Source organism: Rhinatrema bivittatum, chromosome 7 (genome assembly GCF_901001135.1).
Source record: "Rhinatrema bivittatum chromosome 7, aRhiBiv1.1, whole genome shotgun sequence".
Taxonomy (NCBI): Eukaryota; Metazoa; Chordata; class Amphibia; order Gymnophiona; family Rhinatrematidae; genus Rhinatrema; species Rhinatrema bivittatum.
In genome coordinates, this window is record NC_042621.1 from 123339253 (window position 1) to 123360986 (window position 21734).

The 21734-nt window shown below is 43.1% G+C and overlaps 1 protein-coding gene across 3 annotated transcripts in view; it reads right to left on the bottom strand.

The window, feature by feature from the left end:
* SEC31B (SEC31 homolog B, COPII coat complex component) overlaps positions 1-21734 on the bottom strand; it is a 319647-nt gene that overhangs the window by 107603 nt on the left and 190310 nt on the right. For all 3 annotated transcript variants that reach the window (XM_029609056.1, XM_029609055.1, XM_029609057.1), the window contains 3 exons: positions 15452-15578; positions 14040-14185; positions 5892-6065 (listed from right to left, as the gene is read on the bottom strand). In XM_029609056.1, coding sequence (XP_029464916.1) covers positions 5892-6065; positions 14040-14185; positions 15452-15578 — 447 coding nt within the window. The remainder of the gene's footprint in view (positions 1-5891; positions 6066-14039; positions 14186-15451; positions 15579-21734) is intronic.

Below are 21734 nucleotides of genomic sequence, written 5' to 3' on the forward strand. Positions count from 1 at the left end.
CTAAATTTTAGTTGTTCAGGAGAAAAACAATCACACAACACTGATTATTTAAATTAATTATACATTGCATGGATATCTTAGTGCAAAGGACCCTCCCAAAGATTATACATCAGCGTGGAGCCTGAGAAAACCTTTCCTTCTTTCTTGAGTTAATCTAGAAAGGTCTGGGAAAATCTTAACCTTTTGACCAAAATAAGAACTCATATTTTGAAAGTATTTTTTCATAACCATAGTCAAATTTTTTTTCAGTGACAAAAGTAACCAACAAAGCAGAACATTCAATAATTTCAGGAGAGTGAGCCTCTAGAAAAGCAGAATTGAGCCAAGGATTGAGCAGTTGAATAGTTAGGAAGAAAAAATACCTTATTGGTAGCAGGAAGATCAATTAAGGAAATTTGGAATATATCAGAAAAATATTTCCTTAAAGTGAAGAGAAGCAATTTTCCCATAATTTTGGGAAATTAAGAAGTCTCAAGTTCAGGTTTTAGGCAAATCATCTCCGCTCCCACCCACAAAGCAGGGCACACCCTCGATCTTATTTTCATTAATTCCAACATCCACACATCTAGCATGCCCTCATGCACACCGGTCCCTTGGTCCGACCACTCCATCATCAAATCCTCCCTATCCAAAAAGTCCTCCAATTTGGGCAACCCCTCCACCACCACATCGATCATCTTTAGGAAACCCTGCCCCAGTGATGATCTCATCTCAGCAATTGCTGGATCCTTATCTTTACTTGACTGCTCATCCCCAGATACTGCCCTCGAATCTTGGAGCAAAGTCACCCTAGACATCGCTGATAAACTCTGCCCTATCATTAGGCGTGAGCTGAACCCCTCCATGAAAAATCAGAAACTTTGGTACTCAGAGGACTTAAGACAAATGAAAATTGACCTTAGGCAAAAAGAGAGAGCCTGGCGCAAAGACCCAACACAGCTAAAGGTTTCCATCTTCAAATCCTTGCTACATCACTACTGACTCTCCACACTGAAAGCCAAACGTGACTTTTATGCAGCAAGGATACATGACTATAAATACAATCCAGGAGCCCTCTTCTCCTATGTATCCAAACTCACTAAGTCTTCACCCCCTGCTATTAAAGACGATGAGGCCAGTAGCAAATGTGAGGAACTGGCTCTCTACTTTCATAATAAAATTGCAAACATCCTCCTCAGATTTCCCCCTAACCCCCACCCACTCTCCACAAGCTTAGGCACATACTCCACCACTGACACCTTTAATGCCCTCGACACTGTCTCGTCCACTGAAATTGCGTCCATCCTTAGAAAGTTCAAACCCGCAACCCACCCCTCAGACACTATTCCCACCAAAGCCCTCCTCATGATACCTGATACCATTGCCAAACCCATTGCAGACATCATTAATTGCTCCCTTTCCTCAGGCATCGTCCCTGACCCCCTCAAGCATGCAGTTGTCAAACCGCTGCTCAAAAAACCCTCACTGGACTCCAAGGACCCCTCCAACTTTCGCCCCATCTCTAATCTCCCACTCATCTCAAAAATCATGGAAAAGGTCGTCAACTCTCAATTAACAGACTACCTTGAAACGAACAATATTCTTCACTCCTCACAATTCGGCTTCCGTAAATATCTCAACACTGAGACCCTCCTTCTCTCCCTTACTGACTACCTCATTCGAGGCATGGACCAAGGACACTGCTACATCCTGGCCCTGCTAGACATCTCGGCAGCCTTCGACACCATAAACCATAAGCACCTCCTATCCCGTTTATCTGACATTGGCCTATCCGGCTCTGCACTCATGTGGTTCACCTCCTATCTTGCTAACAGGCAATTCTCAGTTAAGATAGGCAATGCAGAATCTACCCACATGCCCTCTTCTCAGGGAGTCCCTCAAGGTCCTCCCTATCCTCTACACTATTCAACATCTATCTCACCCCTCTCTGCCAGCTCTTAACAGACCTCTGCCTCAAATTCTCTCTCTATGCTGACGACGTGCAACTTATCATTCCCATTCAGGACTCTAACTAAGGCCCTGGATTTCTGGGGGAATTGCCTCGCAGCCATCAACACCTTACTTACAAACCTCCACCTAGCCCTAAACACATCCAAAACGGAGCTACTCCTCATTTCCCAACATCTCCCTATCAAACCTGCCCTTGCAAACGACCCTGCATACAACACCCTTCCATCGCTGCTCTACGCCAGAAACCTCGGGGTTCAGATCGACCAACAACTGAACCTTAAGAAACGCATCAACACAATCCTCAAGGAGGGTTTTTACAAACTCAATGTTATGAAAAAACTAAAACCCTTACTGCATCCTGGTGATTTCCGCACAGTCATCCAAGCCACACTCTTTGCCAAACTGGACTACTATAATTCTCTCTTCCTCAGCCTGCCCTACTCCTCCATAAAACCCCTCCAAATGCTGCAAAATGCAGTAGCCAGAACCATCTCCGGCACACGCAAATATGACCATATTACCCCCATCCTCAAAGGCCTTCACAGGCTCCCAGTATCATCACGTATACTCTTCAAAACCCTCACCATTACTCACAAAGCCATCTTCACACACAATTCAGATTGGCTAACGAACCCCTCCGTCGCTCATGTCCTAATCGACCTACCAGAACCTCCAACAAAGGGACCCTCCTTGTGCCCTCCCACAAGAAGGCACACCTATCATCTACGAGAGATCGGGCCTTCTCCATTGCTGGGCCCACACACTGGAACTCTCTCCCGACCAACCTCAGGCTTGAATCATGCCCTTTGAAATTCAGATCCCAACTAAAGACTTGGTTATTCAAACAAGCCTACCCCCCGGACCATTAAGAACTCCCCCCTAATCGTGCCCCATACCCTCAGACATTATCCAATCTTGTAATTAGTTTGTACATAGTTATGTTATAATTGTTATGCATTTATTTCCTAGTTGCCTTTGCGCCTGTTTTTTTGCTCTTTCCACGCTTCTCCTATCGGTTCTTAATACCCCCTTACCCTCTCCCCTGTTCATTGTATTTTCCATTCTATTGTTTCACTGTAAACCGATATGATGTTTCGACTAATACCGGTATAAAAAATTCTTAAATAAAGGAGGAGGAGCATCAGCGTGTTTAAATGCGATCTTTTTCTTTGGGCCGTGGTGACGTGATCCTTACCACGGCCCTGCCTATCTGCCTGTCGCTGCGCCGCATGAGCCTCCCTGAGCCCGGGGGCATTGGGTTGGGGGTGGAGGGATACTAAAAAACTAATTTTAAAGGGTCGGCGCAGCCAATAAAAAAATAATAATTTCCTGATAGTCCACGAAACGCTGCGCATGTCAGCAAAAACGTCTCAGCGTGTCACCTCTGACACGCGTGTCATAGGTTAGCCATCACTGCTTTACGACCTTCAATTTGGAGTCTGGGGAATCCTACTTGGAAGTAACCATTTCCTAGATTGTCTGATGCAGAGAGAAGACTCTTGCAGGCTTCCTCATGTCCAACATTATGGGACCTCTTTTTGCTTTATTCTCTTCTCCTTGATCATAAAAAAAAAAAGAGAGAAAGGTTCCCAGAGCTTAGATGATTAGAAAGGGTAGCTCCTCTTTCTTAGACAGGTAGTTAACTGAGGATGATTCTCTCTCTCTCTCTCGTGATCTCACTCTCTTCCAAATCCTTATCCCAGATATCACTCGGGTCTCTATCTTTGAGGGAAACCACTGAAGTGCCCAACCAAAAGGACCTTTCTTCTCCCCAGTTGCATCCCTCCTCACACCAAGTCCATTTTTTCGCTTCCCTGGTATCCAATTACCAAAGGGAGGGGGGCCAGGTTAGATCCACTCCCATTCCCTGCTTCATGCAGAAGGCCTGGTGCTCAAGAAACACCAGCTCTGGGGAGAACAGAAAAGCTGATGCAGAAGAGGAGAAAGAAGTCCCTCCAGATAAGAAGGCTATGGGATCTGCAGAGACAGCACCAAAATGGCCACCGTTCCTACTGCAATTACAACCGCGCAAGTGGGAGAACCATCCTGTCCCACCACTGAAATCAATTCTAGTACCTTGCCATCATCTGCTCTGTTTTCCCTCCATGCAAATGCAGCATTGGCTATTGGCTAGGTACTGGCATGGCAGAGGACACGTGTCACTGTGCTTTGAGTGTTCTAAGGCTCCTGATATCATCCTTTCTTGCAGAGTACCTTGCAGTCCAGAGAACTTCACGGCCATTCCACTGCAATTCCCAGGTCAGTTGAAAGAATGGAGTTCGGTCTTCCCAGCCTCTGCCTCGTTCTTTACCTTGTTTAAGCTTTATTAGCAAGGCTTCAGCAGGTAAGTGTGGGGAGAAGGAAAGGGTGAGTTCAAGTGGCTGGTCAACTCTCTGATCCAGGGCACCAGTCCTGCTGAAACTCTGGAAGTCCTTTGACTCAGTTTATGCTCAACTGGGAGAAGAGCAGATCCTCACAACCATCACCAAGCAGCAAGCTAGTATCTTCCTTCTACTCTCCTCTTCATCCAGCCTAGGAGGCCTTGAATGAGTGAGCTGTACAGGTGTGCTTGCCTACCATCTTTCTGGAGACAATACTGGCAGGCTGTCAGCATGGGACCCTAAACAGGCCAATGTCAGCAAACTAGTTGTTTTCTGTCTCCATCTGCTAGTAGGGGAGCATAAACTCAGGCGTCTAGTCACGTTGGATGAAGAGGAGGTTCTTTTTAATCAGCTCAGTGGTGCCAAAGCAATTAGGACTATTTCTGAATCTTTAAGCCACATTTATTTGGTGTTCTCTTGGTACTTGATGATCTTCTCTCCCTCCATACATAGTATGCAATAGTTACTTCATACTAACACTTCTATTAATAATGTTGCTTTTGTAGTTTTGCCCTTTACCAGCATATGTTTTTCTAGCACCAAGCTTTATTTATACTCTACTCTTTGATTTACGCAAAGAATGTTATGTAAGAAAGAATGATATCAATCACACAACAAACCCACACACACCAACTGGTGTATTCCAGTACACACCACTGTAAACAACCAAAAAATAATAAAACCAAAAAATAATAGTACACGGTTTATTTTTTGGATGTAAGAAAGAATGACATGAACTATAAACAAAGTAGGAAATTGGCAGTAGGAGCTGAGGAGGAGGGACAAAGCTTTGCTTAAACCTCCCTACCCCCAACTAAAAAAAGATTGTACTGCTCCTGGAAATGTCAGCTGAAAACTTAAGTTATTATTCAAAAACATTGTCCAGGTAACCTTTGGTGTTACCCAGGCAAAAAGATTTCAAAATTTCTTTCCCACTCCCTGGCTAAATTTTGTCCAAGTAACATTACCAACACAAAATTCAGCTAATTTAAAAATGGCAGCGCTGGAGATATTCTGGGGATGCTAAAAATTTAGCTAATGAGTGTTGAAATGTAATACTACTTGGCTAAAATTAGCCAGTTAATTCTTGTCAGAAAAACAGCTGTTCTAAATTTACCTGGATAACTTAACCAGGTATATTCAGTAGAACACTTACCTAGCTACCCTTCCACTGAACATCTGGATAAAGTTACCTAGGTAACTTTCCCACTCAGCAGTCCACTGATTAAGCCCACAGGCGCTTAAGTTCAGCTGAAATTAGGAGCCTAACTTTGGTGCTTATATTTAGGGGGATCAGCTATTTTTTCCAATATTGGCCTATGCTTCTGTCTAGTTTACTTAACTATAATTGGGTAATAACTGTTTTTGATCTTTGCAAGTTGCCTTACAGATCTAACACCAAAACTAGTAGCCAAATGTTCCACATTTGGAATTCACTTTGCTAGAAAAATGCTATATAAATCTAAATTATATTTACAATTGAAACTCCTCCACATATGTCAGACTTGTCCAGGAACTGGTATTTTATCTATCCAGAAGAAAATGTGTATTGTGACCTACCTCATCTGAGCTATTAGGCAGATAGCTCATGGCAGCAACCAAGTTGCCCTGTGATGCCAAAAGGCTGGCATACCTCGTGACTTTCTCAACAAACAAAGGGCATTGTGTGACAGGTGCTGTCCCTTGCAAAAACTCAATGGATTTCCACAACACCATCACTTTCTCCATCAAGTCCTAAAAGGATGGGATTGAAAGAGTCAGGAATGTACAATCTGACCTGAATAAAAAAGATATTTAGTTTACAGAGCAAAGCATGAGGCTGGCTCTTACAAATTGTAAGATGACATTGTGCTTACACCAGAGTTTCACTTCGATTTTAAATTCTGAAAATCAAAAAATGTAATCTAAATGTATCAAGTTTTTGGAAAGCAAAGAAAACCACATAATTTACAGATAAGACGACCCATCTAAAGCTAATGGAGTTAACTTTCCAGGACACATGTAGGGGTCAACTGTTCACAAATGTGCATAGAGCTGAAAAACACACCCTATCAGAATCCTCTTGACCCCCTGCAAAGTTGAAAGTGGCAGGGATTGCGCTAAAACACTGATTTGGAAGAAGGGCTGTATTTCTAAAGGTACTGGGTGGGTGGGAGGGAGAGGATGGGGCACTTATGGAGGGAAGGGGAGGCCAACATGAGGAACTCACACTTTTTTTTATGTACTTTCAGATGGGTTTGGGGGAGCTCAGCCCAGCAAGAGGGAGGGAAGATGAACCTGGCCATGACCACAGGCTCAATTATTTTTTTTTTTTTTAAATCAATAAACAAAGAGCAATTCTATTTTTTGGAACACTGCCTTAGCTTCTTCAGGTTTTAGGGGTTTTTATGGGTTGTTTTGTTTTTAAACAAAATAGCCACTTAACATGACCGGATAACTTTAAAACCTAATTGGCTATTTTCAAAATACAGGTTTTAAAGTTACGTAGCTGGATAACATTAGGGAAGCATATTTAGCGGGACATTTATCCCTCTGAATATTCAGGACAAATTACCTTCAGCCAGATAACTTGTCCGCTTACTGGTTTACTGAATATAGACCTTTAAGGCTTTAAGAAATCTTGTTCCAATTTATTTAATAAAATCTATTTTCTGGTACAAGCCAACTTGCACATTATGATCATCTAGTCAACATTTCCTTTCCGTGCTACTTTCCTCAGTTATAGGAAAATTGGCTCTTATCTTTTTATTCCTGGAATACCACAGATCAGTCCAGACAAGTGGGTTATGCATCCCCGACCAGCAGATGGAGGCAGAGAACAAAGCTTTTCAGGCACTGCTACTTAACAGAGTGTGCCACCTACAGTTCCTCAATATTGACCTGTACCCAAGCCAAGACAGAGCTATAATTAAGTAACTTCCCCTTCTAGGGCAAACATAAGACCCCAGGTTGGAGCCCCCTGGATTGAAGGCCGCACCCAACAAGACAGAAAAAATCCTTGTTCGGTCCCCAAAGATTCCAATTATACACAAATTCAAGCTCTGCAGTAAAATATATAAATCCAACTACACAGTCTTTCGAAATCAAGGGATGGGGTATTCCAGGAATGAAAATTAGCAGATAAGTATCACTTTTCCTTTCCTGTTCATACCCCAGATCAGGCCAGGCAAGTGAGATGTACCCAAGCTCCCCTACAATGGGAGGGAACCCGAAAGTACCCTGGTGAAAATGTGAAGAGAAGACCATGTAACTGTTCTACAGATCTCCTGTGGCAACATCAACTGACACTCAGCCTGAGAAGTCATTTGCGCTCTAGTCAAATGCACTTGCAATCCCTCCAGGACTGCTCGTCCCCAAAAGAGTTAGGCAAATAAAATAATCTCCTTTAACCAACGAGCAACAGTGGATTTGAACATCTTTGTTCCTTTCTTTGCACTCCTGAACAAAACAGATCTGAACATCAGAAACTGTTGGTAGTCTTAAGATAACTTGATAGGGTCCGCCACACATCCAAAAAGTGAAGTTCCTGCCCAGACCAATTCGGAAAGCTGGAAGCTCCACTGTCTGGTTGAGGTGAAAGGAAGAAAAACTTTGGCAAAAAAAAAAAAAAGGGTACCATACGCTAGGACACTCCATCTTCTGAAATCCGCAGGAACGGCTCTACAAGAAAGCCTGAAGCTCTAAAATCTTCTTGCCGATGAAAACGGTTTTTATGGTAACGATTTCTAAGTCAGATCCTTCAATGACACCCTTTGCAATGGTTCAAATGGCAAACTACAAAGAAGAGTTTGCAGCACCAAGTTAAGGTTCCACGAGGACACAAATGCCACACCAGGGGTCACAAGTGCTTGGCTTCTTTGAGAAATCATAAGATATCTGGATGAGATGCCAACTGCTTGGCCTGCAACTTTCCTCAAAAGCATCCCAAGGCCGCCACCTATACCCAAAGTGAATTATAGGCGAGACCCTTAGACAAGCCCTGCTGCAAAAAGGCCAAGAATGGTGGGATACCCACACACAATGGATCCAGATCCTCAAACATACCAGGCCTCAAACACTGTCCACACCCTGACATAAGCCAGCAACGTGAACGATCTCCATTCCTGAAGCATAGCAATAAGCAACTCAGAGTACCCTTTCGTTCTTAACTATCTCCTCTCAAAAGCCAAGCCATGAGATAAAAGCAATCCACCCGATCCGAGAAGATAGGTCCTTGTCTGAGCAGACCTTGAAGATGAGCCGACCTGATGGGCCTGTCCACTGTAAGCCGAATCAGATCCACAAACCATAGACGCCAGGCCACTCTGGTGCCACCAACACCACCTTGCCTGAGTGGTGCTCTATGCACTGCAACACACGACATATGAAAGGCCATGGAGAAAACATGTACAGCAGAATTCCCCCTGGCCATGGAAGAACCAGAGCATCAATCCTTTTGGCCTGTTCCTCTCTCCTGAGACTGAAGAATATTGTCTCCTTGGCTTTGCTGCGCAACACCATTTGATACAGTTGAGGATTGCCCCATTTGGCTTAGATGAGGTCCAAGGCCTCTGATGATAACTCCCATTCCCCTGGATCCAAATACTGCCTGCTAAGATAATAAACCTGTATGTTGTCAACTCCTGCCACATGAGATGCTGCAATCCCCCGTAGTTTTCGCTCTGCCCAGACAAAATTGCTGTGCCTCTAGGGCCACTCCCTGACTCTTCGTCCCACCTTACTGACTGACATATGCCACCGTAGCCGCATTGTCCGAGAACAGTCTTACCATTAGTCCTCGACCCAGAAACAGGAATTTCACCAAAATCCTGCAGATCACTCTTTGTTCCAAATGATTGATAGACCAGAATGCTTCCACTGGTGACCACAGCCCTTGGGCCGCCTGTCCTTGACAGTCTGCCCCCCCCAACCTATGACAGCCACCATGAAAGACTGGATCTGGAATCCAACAGGAGAGAAGGGACCTCTGGAGTGGTCGCATGTGAGCAAAGGCACCACAGAACCCAACAACTGCAGGTAATCCCAGGCCCTGGGTACCGGCATTCGCAGAAGATGAAGGACTTGTGACTGTAGCTTCAGAATCCTCTATGGGGTAAGATGCACCTTGTCCAGCCAGGTGTAGAACCTTGCCTCTAAGTACTCCAATGATTGTACTGGAATAAGATGACTCTTTGCCAGGTTCACAACCCAGCCCAAAGATCACAACATCTCCAGCATCCTCTGGATCAGCTGACGACACTCTTCCTTCAACTTCGCCTGGATGAGTCAGTCATCCAGATAAGGGTGAACCTGAGCCCCCTTCCTTTCGCAGCGCAGCTGCCACCATGACCATCACTTTCAAGGTGGTCCGTGGAGCTGTTGCCAACCCGAAAAGAAGAGCCGGAAACTGGAAATGCTGTCCCAGCACCATGAAGTGAAGAAACTTCTGATTCTCCATGTGTTTGGGGATGTGCCGATAGACCTCCACTAAATCCAACAAGACCAGAAACTCCCCTTGCCGAACTACCACTATCTCTGTCTGTAATGTCTCCATATGGAACCTTGGAACTTGGAGACACATTGACCTTCTGAAGATCTAAGATGGGCTGAAAGGTACCTTTCCTTCTGGGGAATCAAGAAATAAATCGAGTACCTCCCTCAACCATTCTCCTGACGGAACTTGTCTGATCGCGCCTAACTTTTGAAGGCAAAGCAACATATCTCGCACTGTCTCTCGCTTGCTGATGGGCATGAGAAAATTCTAAAGCCTAGCTGTCTCTTATCACCTCCAAATCCCACTGGTCTGAGGTGATCCTGGGTCCACTCTTCGTAAAAATGTGTCAGGCATCTCGACAACTTTCATGCCAGAGAGGACCACCTTGGCTTCATTGTGATGATTTAATGTTCCCAGTGCCCTGACTGGAACCATCCCTGGGGGGGGTCTGTGGAAATCTCGAAAGGACTGCTGCCATCCCAAGCTCTGCTTCTGCTGGGCCGTGGAAGAACTCATTGGGGCAAAATTTCTCATATTCTGAAAACAGGCGCAAGCTGGGAAAATCTCTCCCACTCTTCTTATCCTCAGGCAGCCTGCCCCTCCTTTGACTCTCCCAGATGTTTCATCAACTGTTCCAGGTCTTCTCCAAAGAGCTTTCCTTTAAAGGGAAGATTACACTGCTGTTATTTTGACCACATATCCGCCAACAAATTCCGTGACCACAGGAGTTAAAGCGCTGACATCGCCAAAACCATACTTCTAGCTGACATGCGGACCAAATCATACAAAGCATCTGCCACATACGCCACACCCCCGACTTCCAGCTGCACCACCTGCTTGGAAGAGGCAGCTGAGGCCACCCCTTTTCTCCTGAGCCTTCTGAACCCAACACAAGCAGGCTCTCTGCATGAGGCTCCCACAGATTATCGCTCTCAGACTTAAAGCCGATACCTCAAACATTCTCTTCAACTGGATTTCCAGCCTTCGGCCCTGAGGATCCTTAAGCAGAGCTGACCCGGTCACTGACCCCGTCTTCTTGGTGACTGCCAAAACAGCAGCATCCACTTTAGGCAACACCAAAAGCTGCAAAGTATCCTCAGAGACAGGATACAATTTCACTATTCCTTTGGCCACCTTCAGACCTGCTTCAACAGCATCCCATTCCCGGTTCACAAGTTTCCTAATCTTCTTAGGCAACAGAAAGGCCTTCGGTGAACCTAGAGGGTCATCCAGGACCGGGTCCACCCCTTCATTAGCCAACTCCTCCTGGATCACCTTAATACCCAACTCCTTTAGGACCTAGGGAATTAGGGATCTCAACTCTTCTTTGCAGAACAGCCATATGACCCTTGGGCAATCTCCCTCCACAAATCGGAAGCTCCTCAGGATCAGATAAATCTTTGGCTCCGCCGTGGTCCATGCTGGTCATGTCATGTGCTGGATCATTCCCAGGGTCAACTGCCAGATCTAATCAAGACCCAAGACAGCAAAGAAGGGCCCTGAGCTCCAGACAAAGGACTACTTAGACCTCTTCACAACTTCTGACTGAGGCCCGTTTACCCCCTGCACCCCTCTTGGCCAAATAGGCCTTGTGCAGCAGTAAAACAAATTCTGTGGAGAAATCCTCCACTTCATTGCCCCATCACCCAGTGCAGCCTACTCAGACAACTCATCCCCTACTTGATCATCCCTTTCAGCCTGAACCGCTGTAGAAAGCAGGGGAGGGGAGTCACTGGGCTCCTGAGGAGCTACCTGCTTATTTTCCCATGCAGGCTTCCTGCTAGACGCTGCAAAATCTAGCCCTGAATCAGCCCAGACAGGTGTTTGTGATCGAATGGTTCTCCTGCCAGTTGCTGCCCCCGTGAAGGGTCCCTCCTCTCTCGCATCATAGTCACTGCAGAGCACGGCCACAATAAACCATAGGAGCAGCAGGATTTCTCACGTTCATCAGCAGGCACCATCTTAAAACACACGTGTTGCTATCTGCCTGCCACGTCAAGAGTTGGATCGCCTGTGGCGCGAGTAATTCCCCAAGAGACTGCCCCGATCCCCAGAGCAAAATACTCACAGCCTCTTCTTCCCGGAGTGTCCCGGCCAACAGACATTTTTAATGCCTGGGCCTCTGTATTTTGTTTTGTTTTTTTAAAGACATAGCCCAGCAAAAAATTCAACAGCAGACAGACAAAAGTATACTTCCCTGCTGCTACCTGGAGATGTGGGGAAGAAGACCTTAGGCGAAGAGAGGGAACCAAGATCCCTGGCTTTCTGACCCCTGGACGCTGTGGGCTAAAATTGAACAGGGATTACCAATCCCCTGTTCACCTGGCTCAACCTGAGGGAAGGCACACAAAGGTACCTACCACTTCAGGGAGCTTCTCTTCTAATCTTCTTAATCCTTTTTTTTTTTTGTCAGACTGCAGGTTTGCACCTCTACCATCTGCTGAAGGTAGAGAAATACTGAGAGACTGCAGGTAGCACTCTTTATTAAGTAGCAGTGCCTGAAAAGATTTTAATTCTCTGCCTCCATCTGTTGGTAGGGATGCGCAACCCACTTGTCTGGACTGATCTAGGGTATCAACAGGAATAGATTAAAGGAGGTGGCTGATAAAAGCAAAAAGAACAGCAATCAAGAAATATAAAGGATTCCAAAAAGAGGAACACAGGGAAGAATATCTGGTGAAACTGAGGGAGATGAAGAAAGTAAATCAAGAAAGCAAAAAGTCAGGTGGAAGAAAGGATTGCCAAAAAAGTAAAGTGAGGTGATAAAACATTTTACATCAGTGAAAGGAGAAAAGTCCAAAGTGGTATAGTGAAAGTGAAAGGTGAAACAGATCAATGGGGGGAAAGCAACGAAGAAATGGCTGAAATATTAAACAAATACTTCAGTTCAGTGTTCACTAAAGAGGACCCTGGAGAAGGACTGTCACTAGTTGATAAAAGACTGTGTATGGAGGTGGAGTAGATGAATCTCCATTTACAGAAGAGAATGTATGGGAAGAGCTAGGAAAACTGAAATTGGACAAGGCCATGGGGGCAAATGAGGTACATCCCAGGATACTGAAGGAGCTGAGAGATGTGCTGGCGGGAACGCTGAAGGACCTGTTCGATAGATCCCTGGAAATGGGAGTGGTGCCGCAGGATTGGAGAAGAACGGTGGTGGTCTCACTTCACAAGAGTGGAAGCAGAGAGGAGGCTGCAAACTACAGGCCAGTTAGTCTCACCTCTGTTGTGGGAAAATTAATGGAGAATCTGCTGAAGAAAAGGATAGTGATCTATTACAATCCAGTGCATTGCTCAACCTGAGGCAGCATGTATTCACCGAGGAAGGTTCTGTCAGTCAAATCTGATTGATTTTTTTTGATTAGGTGATTAAAGAATTGGATAGAGGAAGAGCGCTTGATGTGATCTACTTGGCTTTCAGCAAAGCTTTTGAAAACGGTCCCGATTAGGAGACTAGTGAATAAAATGAGAAGCTTGGGGGTGAGCGCCAAGGAGGTGGCGTGGATTACAAACTGGTTGATGAATAGAAGACAGTGTGTCATGGTAAATGCAACCTACTCTGAAGTGAAAAAAGTGTTAAGCAGAGTGCCACAAGGATTGGTGTTGGGACCGGTCCCATTCAATATCTTTGTGAGCCATATTGCGGAAGGAATAGAAGATAAAGTTTGTCTATTTGCAGATGATCCTAAGATCTGCAAAAAAGAGTGGACATGCCGGAAGGAGTAGAGAGAATGAGACATGACTTAAGGAAACTTGAACAGTGGTCAAAGATATGGTAGCCGGGATTCAATGCCAAGAAGTGCAGAGTCATGAACATAAGAACATAAGAAATGCCATACTGGGTCAGACCAAGGCCAATCCAAGTCACATGTACCTTTGCAAGCTTTTTGGAACAGTTCATAGGAATGGGATGCTAAATAAATTAAACAAATACATACCATAGCATCCAACAGTCTCACCAACTACTCCCCCTGCCACCAAAAAAGCTCTCCAAGCCTGCCCAAAAAGCAGTAATCTTGGCATGAAATAAAGTTGGATCTTAGACACCTTATAACATGTTGTGCTGCCACTGGGTTATTATATTAACCCAATTACAATTTTTAATACAATGGAAATAAAGGGATTTTTTTGCGTCCAGAGAGTACAAACCATAGATGTTGATTCATGGAATACTGTGAACTTTTAGATCTCAGACTTTAGTGTGCTTCAAGCCCTCAGCTGGCAGTAAACTGTACCTGCAGTGTCAAAGGACAACGTGACTTGTGGATTTTTGACCAACATGCTATCAACTTCTCTATGTTTCTTGAAGTGATGTAACAAAGACAAGCATGACTAGATAGCTTCCCATCATCTTCCGACTCCAGACGAGTACCCAGAATATCTGCAGACAATCACAAGGCTAGTTACCAACTGCAAGACAACCGGCACACCTAACTTTGAAACCCTACAACTGTGAAGCATTCTAATAGTCATGTATATCTGTACAGTGCTATGTCTAGTAGCACTTTAGAAATGATAAATAAAGCTTTTGTTTTGGGCAGGGTGGGGGGAGAAGCAGTTTCCTTATACTTCTGTTTAGTTTCCAGCTCAATTGGAACTGGCACCTGCAGGGGCTGCAGTACCATAAGCCTTTATTCACAACTATCTTGGGGTGGGGAAGGGAATTCACATTTTTAACTCTCCTCACTTCTTTTGTAGTCTAACCATCTGAGTAAAAATCCTTCAGCCATGGCCATATGCTACAGACTACAATTGGACCAGTAGGTATCACAGTGGCTGAAACTCCTAACCACGTGAGGCCATGAATTCTGCCACCCCAGCCTGACAAGTAGAAGCTGGGCTTGGGGAATTCAACCTGATCTTCTACACAGCAGCACTGCCACTGAATGTATTTGGTTCAAAGGAGATACACTACCACCGTGAAAAAGAAAGCCCAAAGGGGAAAAGAGTAATGGATCTTCTGAACATGCTGGTGCTGATCCCAATGCAGAGTCCTGCCGACAAGTGAAGTTCGAGCTGTGTGGGGCTGTGACCCAACCCAGACATTCTAGAACAGGCAAACAGTCAGAGCTTTAAAGGCAATAGTCCTGGAACAGTGCTCTCGATTTCCACACATACTCTGCAGTGTAGAATTTCACATTCACCCTTTGAGTACATTCCTTGGGTGCCTAGCAGCTCTTCTGTCTAGACAAAGTCCATTACAAGGATATCTGAAATCACCACTTTTGTGAGGGTTGATAAGTTCTAATTCTTAGAACTAAAAAATGTAAAAAGCTCCTAGAGGTGGTGCATGATAGATCACCCATCTCATCAATGTGGATACTATAAAAACAGATCTGGAAAAAGAATGAGTACAGTACTGCCAGTATGGAAGATGACCCAATGATCATTTTGTTTTCCCTTTATGGTCACAGGTGGGGATAATATGTGAGCAAATAAAAGTTCTTTTTCAAACAATGGATGCTTGTGGAGAGCCATCATTCTGTGTATCTTGACTGTTGTATAGATATTTTTGATGCGTTTGATCTTACTCAGGTTTGGCTTCCATGGAAAGCCCTATATTTTGCAGCACAATACAATCTTTGTGTTAGCCACTCCATTCCCTGAAAAGCTGAAAGTAACATTTCCATTGGTAAGAACCACATACCACAGAATCTGGCGTACTCATCTGGCTTCAAGTAGGTCAGCAAGATGGCGAGTGCCTCCTTCCAGTTCTTTAAGTTACAGTTGAGCACTATTTCCTTCCAATTGTGCTGAACCACAGAGGAAAGAAGCTAAAGCAGAAAAGAAGGAAAATTTACAATGGGAATTAAGATCCAAGCATATGCAACTGTGAAAGTAAACATAACAAACATGCACAATATCACATGTAGGTACGAGTTAGAAAAACATACAATGGCTTGCAAAAGTATTCGACCCCTTAAAAAGTCAGCAGATTTGTGTGGATTACAAATGACACACTGTTTTAGACAGTATGTTCTTAAAATAAATTTTCAAAGTCACAATTCATTATTTCTTTGTATTTTTTGTAAAATAAAATAAACTGAAAAAATGTTGCTTACATAAATATTCAACCCTTTCAGACTAGTACTTGTAAGAATCACCATTTGCTGCCATAACAGCTTTAAATCTGTTAGGGTAAGTTTGTACCAGCTTTACACACTGTTTAGGAATGATTTTTGCCCATTATTCCTGACAGATTTACTCCAGGATGTTCAGGTTGATTGGATGACTCTTATGGACTGCAATTTTCAAATACTGCCACAGATTCTCAATTGGATTGAGACTGACTTGGCCATTGTAGAACATTCATCTTTTTGTTGTTCAACAATTCTTCTGTTGCTTTGGCCTTGTGCTTGGTATCATTGTCCTGCTGAAAGGTGAATTTTCTCCAAAGTTTTAGCTTAGCAGATTGAAGCAGATTGTCTTGCAGTATCTCCCTGTATGTTGCACCATCCATCCGTCCTTCAGTTTTAACAAGATGCCCAGTCCCCGCTGAGGAAAGGCATCTCCACATCATGATGCTGCCAACCCCATGCTTTACTGTTGGAATGGGTTTGCTGAGGAATGATGTCTCATCTGACAACAAAACCTTATCCTACATTTTAACTGATTTCACTCTGATGCTTTCTGGCAAACTCTAGCATGATTTAATGTGGTTTTTCTTCAGTAATGGCTTCTTTCTAGCCACCCTCCAAAGCAGTCCAGTTGTATGCAGAGCTTGATATTGTTGACTGATGCACCTCAGTCTCAGCCACTGAATTTTGTAGTTCCTTTAAAGTGTCTGTTGGCCTCTCCGTGGTTTCCCTCAGAAGTCTCTTTCTTGCTCTAACGCTAAGTTTTGAGGGATGGCCTTGTCTAGGCAGTGTCTGGGTGATATGATGCAGCTTCATTTCCTCACAATTGATCCAACAGTACTCACTGGGATATCATTTTATAGCCTTTTCCTATCTTGTGCCTGTCTATAACTATCTTTAATTTCCTTAGAATGCTCTTTGTTCTTCATTTTCAAAGCTTTCCTTCAGATTCACAGTCTGACCAATGGTACTGGAAATAGAGGGTCTTTTATCCAGAAAAGATGGCTAATGATTTACAGGTAGAGGGCCAATTTAAAGCCAGTTGTTAGAGCAATCTCATCTGTGTAAACTTGGAGCTTCCACAGAACAGGTGTTGAATACATTTCAAGCAGCATTTTTCAGTTTTTAAATTTTATTTTACAAAAAATAGAGAAATAATGAATTGTGACTTTGAAAATTTACTTTAAGATCATATTGGTTTGCAATAAACATACTGTTTAGCACGATCTGTGTAAGTGTCATTTGTAATCCACACAATCTGACTTTTTAAGGGATTGAATACTTTTGCAAGACACTATATATAGGACAAATTAAGAGCTGCTTGAATACAGGACTAATGGCCAGAGATGAGAACCTGCCCAAGTTTCTTACACAAATCTAGTTATAAAGCAGTGCAGAAATACAGTTGATAGAGTAAAAATGCCCAGTGTCTACCTTCTCAGCAATGCTGAAAATGTTTGAATAAAAATGAAAACAGAACTCTAAGGAGTATATATGCCCAGTCTCTGGTAGTCTCCCTTCCCACCTAATATTGCACTCCATAATGTGGTGTTGGTATTTACTAATGGTTAGAAACACTGCTGCTTTTACAAAGTCCGGTGACAAGGGTTCAGTTAGTAATACATGTCCTGCAACAGAGACGACAAGAATTTTCTTCCCACCAATTTTGTTTCAATTAATTTTTACAACAGACAGTATCAATGGGTATTGCATCTTGGGGAGAGTAACAGACCACAAAGCAACCAAAGTCTTCACGACCTCATTTTCATCTAGCACATATTGCTTCTTGCCATCTGCAGTCCCTCCCTGTCTGAGCACTTTTCCAACAATTCCAAGAGAATTAATCCAGATAAAGCCATTTTACAAGATATCCACCAAAATGAATCATCATTCTCAGAGATCTGAGATTCTCTTATTACCATCAACACAATCAGAGCGGATATACTGGGCAGGATGATCCTGGTTGCTATAGGAGGTAATAGGAAAAAAAAACCCAACAGTAATGGAAGTGGTTGTAGCCTAACATGTTAGCCTATATCTTTTTAGATACACCATGTGGAATGAGTTAAGGGTAAAAAAACCCCCATCCATTTATAATCTAATGTTGCAGTTTGGGAGTTTGTGAGGCAGCCAAGATTTCCCCCTGTTACACTCCATGTACTCCACTTCCAATGCAGTTTTATAAAAAAGATATGGCGATAGCAATATGAGTTTCTCCTGGGGAGGGAACGGATTATTTTAGGTTCTCAGGTGTTCAACAGGGAGCTTTTTAAAAGTGATTGAAAGACAAACACCTGATTTTCAATACATACATTTTGAAATTCTGCCAAATAGGAAGAAAGGTTTTACTAGGCGGCCCTTTGGTTTCAAAGAAATCTTAGTTGATAATTTGGGTATTAGGGACAATTTCTCAGTTTTATAAGTCTTTGCTGGGTTTGATTTTAGTGCCATCTCAAAAATCTTAAGGGCTGAGAGGTAATCTTGGGAATGCAGAATTGAGAGTCCTTTTGCTTGGAAATCTGGAACTAGATTATAGCCCCTGGGCAACATGGTAATGTCCCAGAGAAGTAAACCCCTAGAGGTAGTTTCCCCCTCTGAGTATTGTGAGCATGCTGTAGAGGGAGCAGTTAAGAGTGTGTGTGTGGTGAGGAGTACTTAGGAGAATCCAGCACAATTGTGCTAAGCAGCAGCACACTGCAGAAGCTGAAGAGACGGGGTTTGTAGAAGGCCTCGGAGAAAGGAAAATGCCAAACTCCTAGTGAAGCTGTAGATCTCAGAACAATAAATCCCACCAGCACGGTGTTCACATCCCGGTGAAATAAGACCCCAAGATTTGAAACAGAGTATAAAAGAAATACCTATTTGCGGGTAACTCAAAGATTTTGCTGAGCTGCACTCTGTGAAAAGGATGGGAAAAAACAAACAGTCCATAGAAATTAAAGTAAGATGATCAATTCTTTGGAAAGCTGGGAAGAATCAGTATGATTTAAAAACCTGGAGTTTTCTCGGAGCAATTTATCTGAAGCTGGACTAAGATAATTAGCGATTTTTCTAATAAATTGAGAATAGTGAGACTAAAGCTCCAAAGGAAGCCTATAACGAGAAACTCTGAAAGGAGAAAGGATTGGTGAAATCAAGAATCTTATAAACTCAGATCTTGGGGAAATGGAATTACCCTGACTGTCCTTAGAGCAAGGTATTTAAGATTTATTTCTAAGTGAAAGAAGATGACATTCTGGTTTCCACTGGAGTTTCTAGAGATGCTAGTGCTTTGTGGAGAATGGAGAGCAATTGGAAGGTCCCAGCCTTTATCCTTCTACTCAACCTGTGTAAGAAACGGTCTGAAATTTTTGTACAGCAGGATTGCATGTTTGTGTGCCTTCAGTCTGTAGCCTCTCTTCTACCGTTGGAGGCATAGCCTAGTGGCTAGAGCAGCAGGCTACAAACCAGGGTTCAAATCCCATAGTCGAACCTTGTGACCTTGGCCAAGTCACTTTACTCTCTTTTGCCTCAGGTACAAAATTAGATTGTAAGCCCTTTGGGGATAAGGAAATACTTACCTGAATGTAATCCAGTTTTAAGTGCCAAAAAGCAGAATATAAAAAAAAAATCTAAAAAAAATACTGGATACTATGAAGGTAGAGGGCACAGGCCCAGAACTTAGCTCTTTCAAAGTCACATTAAAATTCTGGCATGGATTCTCTGAAGGGGGAGGGGGTTGGAGGATAGACCTCCATAGCCCAAGGCATAGTGTAAATATCTTTCTGTGGGTACAAGTTCAACTGTTAGAAGTCCATATTTAGTCATAGCCAGCTAAATTACCATAGCTGGATAATACTTATCCTGCTACTTAGCCAGGATTTTCAGTGGTGCAGCCCCTTGTTTAATATACCTGGATAAATTAAAAGTTAGCTGGATAAGATAACCAGCTAATTTTAGACCTGCTCATCAATAGGAGGTCTAAAGTTAGCCAGGTACCCTAGCCCAATATCACTACTTATTCATCTAAGGTGGCTGGATAAATAGCTCCTCCCAGTAACGCAACCAGAATGCCGTTTTTTTATCAGCTAGATTTTAGATAGATAATGACTTAACCAGTTAAAATTTAGCAGGATAAGAGGTTGAATAGGCCAAAACATGCCATTTACATGGATAACTAAGTTATCCATGTAAATGGCTTTAGAATATCTACCTTCTAGCCTTTGTACTAAAGAAAACCAATAACCAGAGAGGAGATTTCAAGTAGGATGTTCCAAAAAAAAATAAAAATATGTTTACTGTGCAGAGGATGACCTGATATGAACCAATTAGCCAGGTAGGGTAAAACAACAAAAAAAAAAAAAACACTGGTCGCTGCATCTCAAAAAAAGATATAGTTGCGATGGAGAAGGTACAGAGAAGGGCAACCAAAATGATAAAGAGGATGGAACGGCTCCCCTATGAGGAAAGGCTGAAGAGGTTAAGGCTGTTCAGCTTGGAGAAGAGACGGCTGAGGGGGGATATGGTAGAGGTCTTTAAGCTCATTAGAGGTCTTGAATGAGTAGATGTGAATCGATTATTTACACTTTCGAATAATAGAAGAACTACGGGGCATTCCATGAAGTCAGCAAGCAGAATATTTAAGACTGATCGGAGAAAATTCTTTTTCACTCAACGCACAATTAAGCTCTGGAATTTGTTGCCAGAGGATGTGGTTCGTGCAGTTAGTATAGCTGTGTTCAAGAAAGGTTTGGATAAGTTCTTGGAGGAGAAGTCCATTAACGGCTATTAATCAAGTTGACTTAGGGAATAGCCACTGCTATTAATTGCATCAGTAGCATGGGATTTTCTTGGTGTTTGGGTAATTGCCAGATTCTTGTGGCCTGGTTTGGCCTCTGTTGGAAACAGGATGCTGGGCTTGATGGACCCTTGGTCTGACCCAGCATGGCAATTTCTTATGTTCTTATGTAAGCAGCAACAACTTCTAGCCACTTTGTAAAAAAAATCTCTGGGTGCCACCGAGAGCATGAAAGGGAGAAAACGGTATTAGTAGTAACAATCTGCTATGGCAAAGCAAAGAAATTTCACGTGGGTATCATGAATCAATATGTATTTATTTATTTAGGATTTTTATATACCGACATTCGATATAAATATCAAATCAGGTCGGTTTCCATAGAACAAAACTGTCGCGGTTAAGGCGTTACATTAAACAGAGTTTCTGAACATAAGAACATAAATATTAAATATTAAATAGACAACAATAAATCGTCAAAAAAAACGTGAATAAATGTAGGGAATAGCTAAAAATAGAGGGTAGGCTAAGTGGGGATATACAGGTAACAGAGAACAATGTTGATGGGCATAAACATGAGTAATGCATGAGCTAAAGAACTAATGCATCAACAAAGGAGTCTTTCAAAACAAATGGGCTGTCCAGATAAGGCGTATGTATGTGCAAACATCTTTCATATCCAAGGAAGCAAGCCAACAATTGTTTTCTAACTGGGGAAAGATGATGTACAGTGTGCATTTTGAATTTTTCTCCTTTTAGGAACCCGAGAATCCTCAGGTCTGAAAACACCTGCAGCAGTCAGAAAAGCAAATAGAATGTTAGGAATTATTAGGATGGGAATGGTGATAAAATGGAGAATGTCATAATGCCTCTGTATCACTCCATTGTGAGACCAGACCTTGAATACTGTGTTCAGTTCTGATCACAGCATTCCAAAAAAGAAATAGTTGCACTAGAGAAGGGCGACCAAAATGAAAAAGGAGATGGAATGGCTCCCCTATGAGGAAAGGCTAAAGAGGTTAGTGTTCAGCTTAGAGAAGTGATGGCTGAGGGGGGATATGACAGATGTCTATACAATC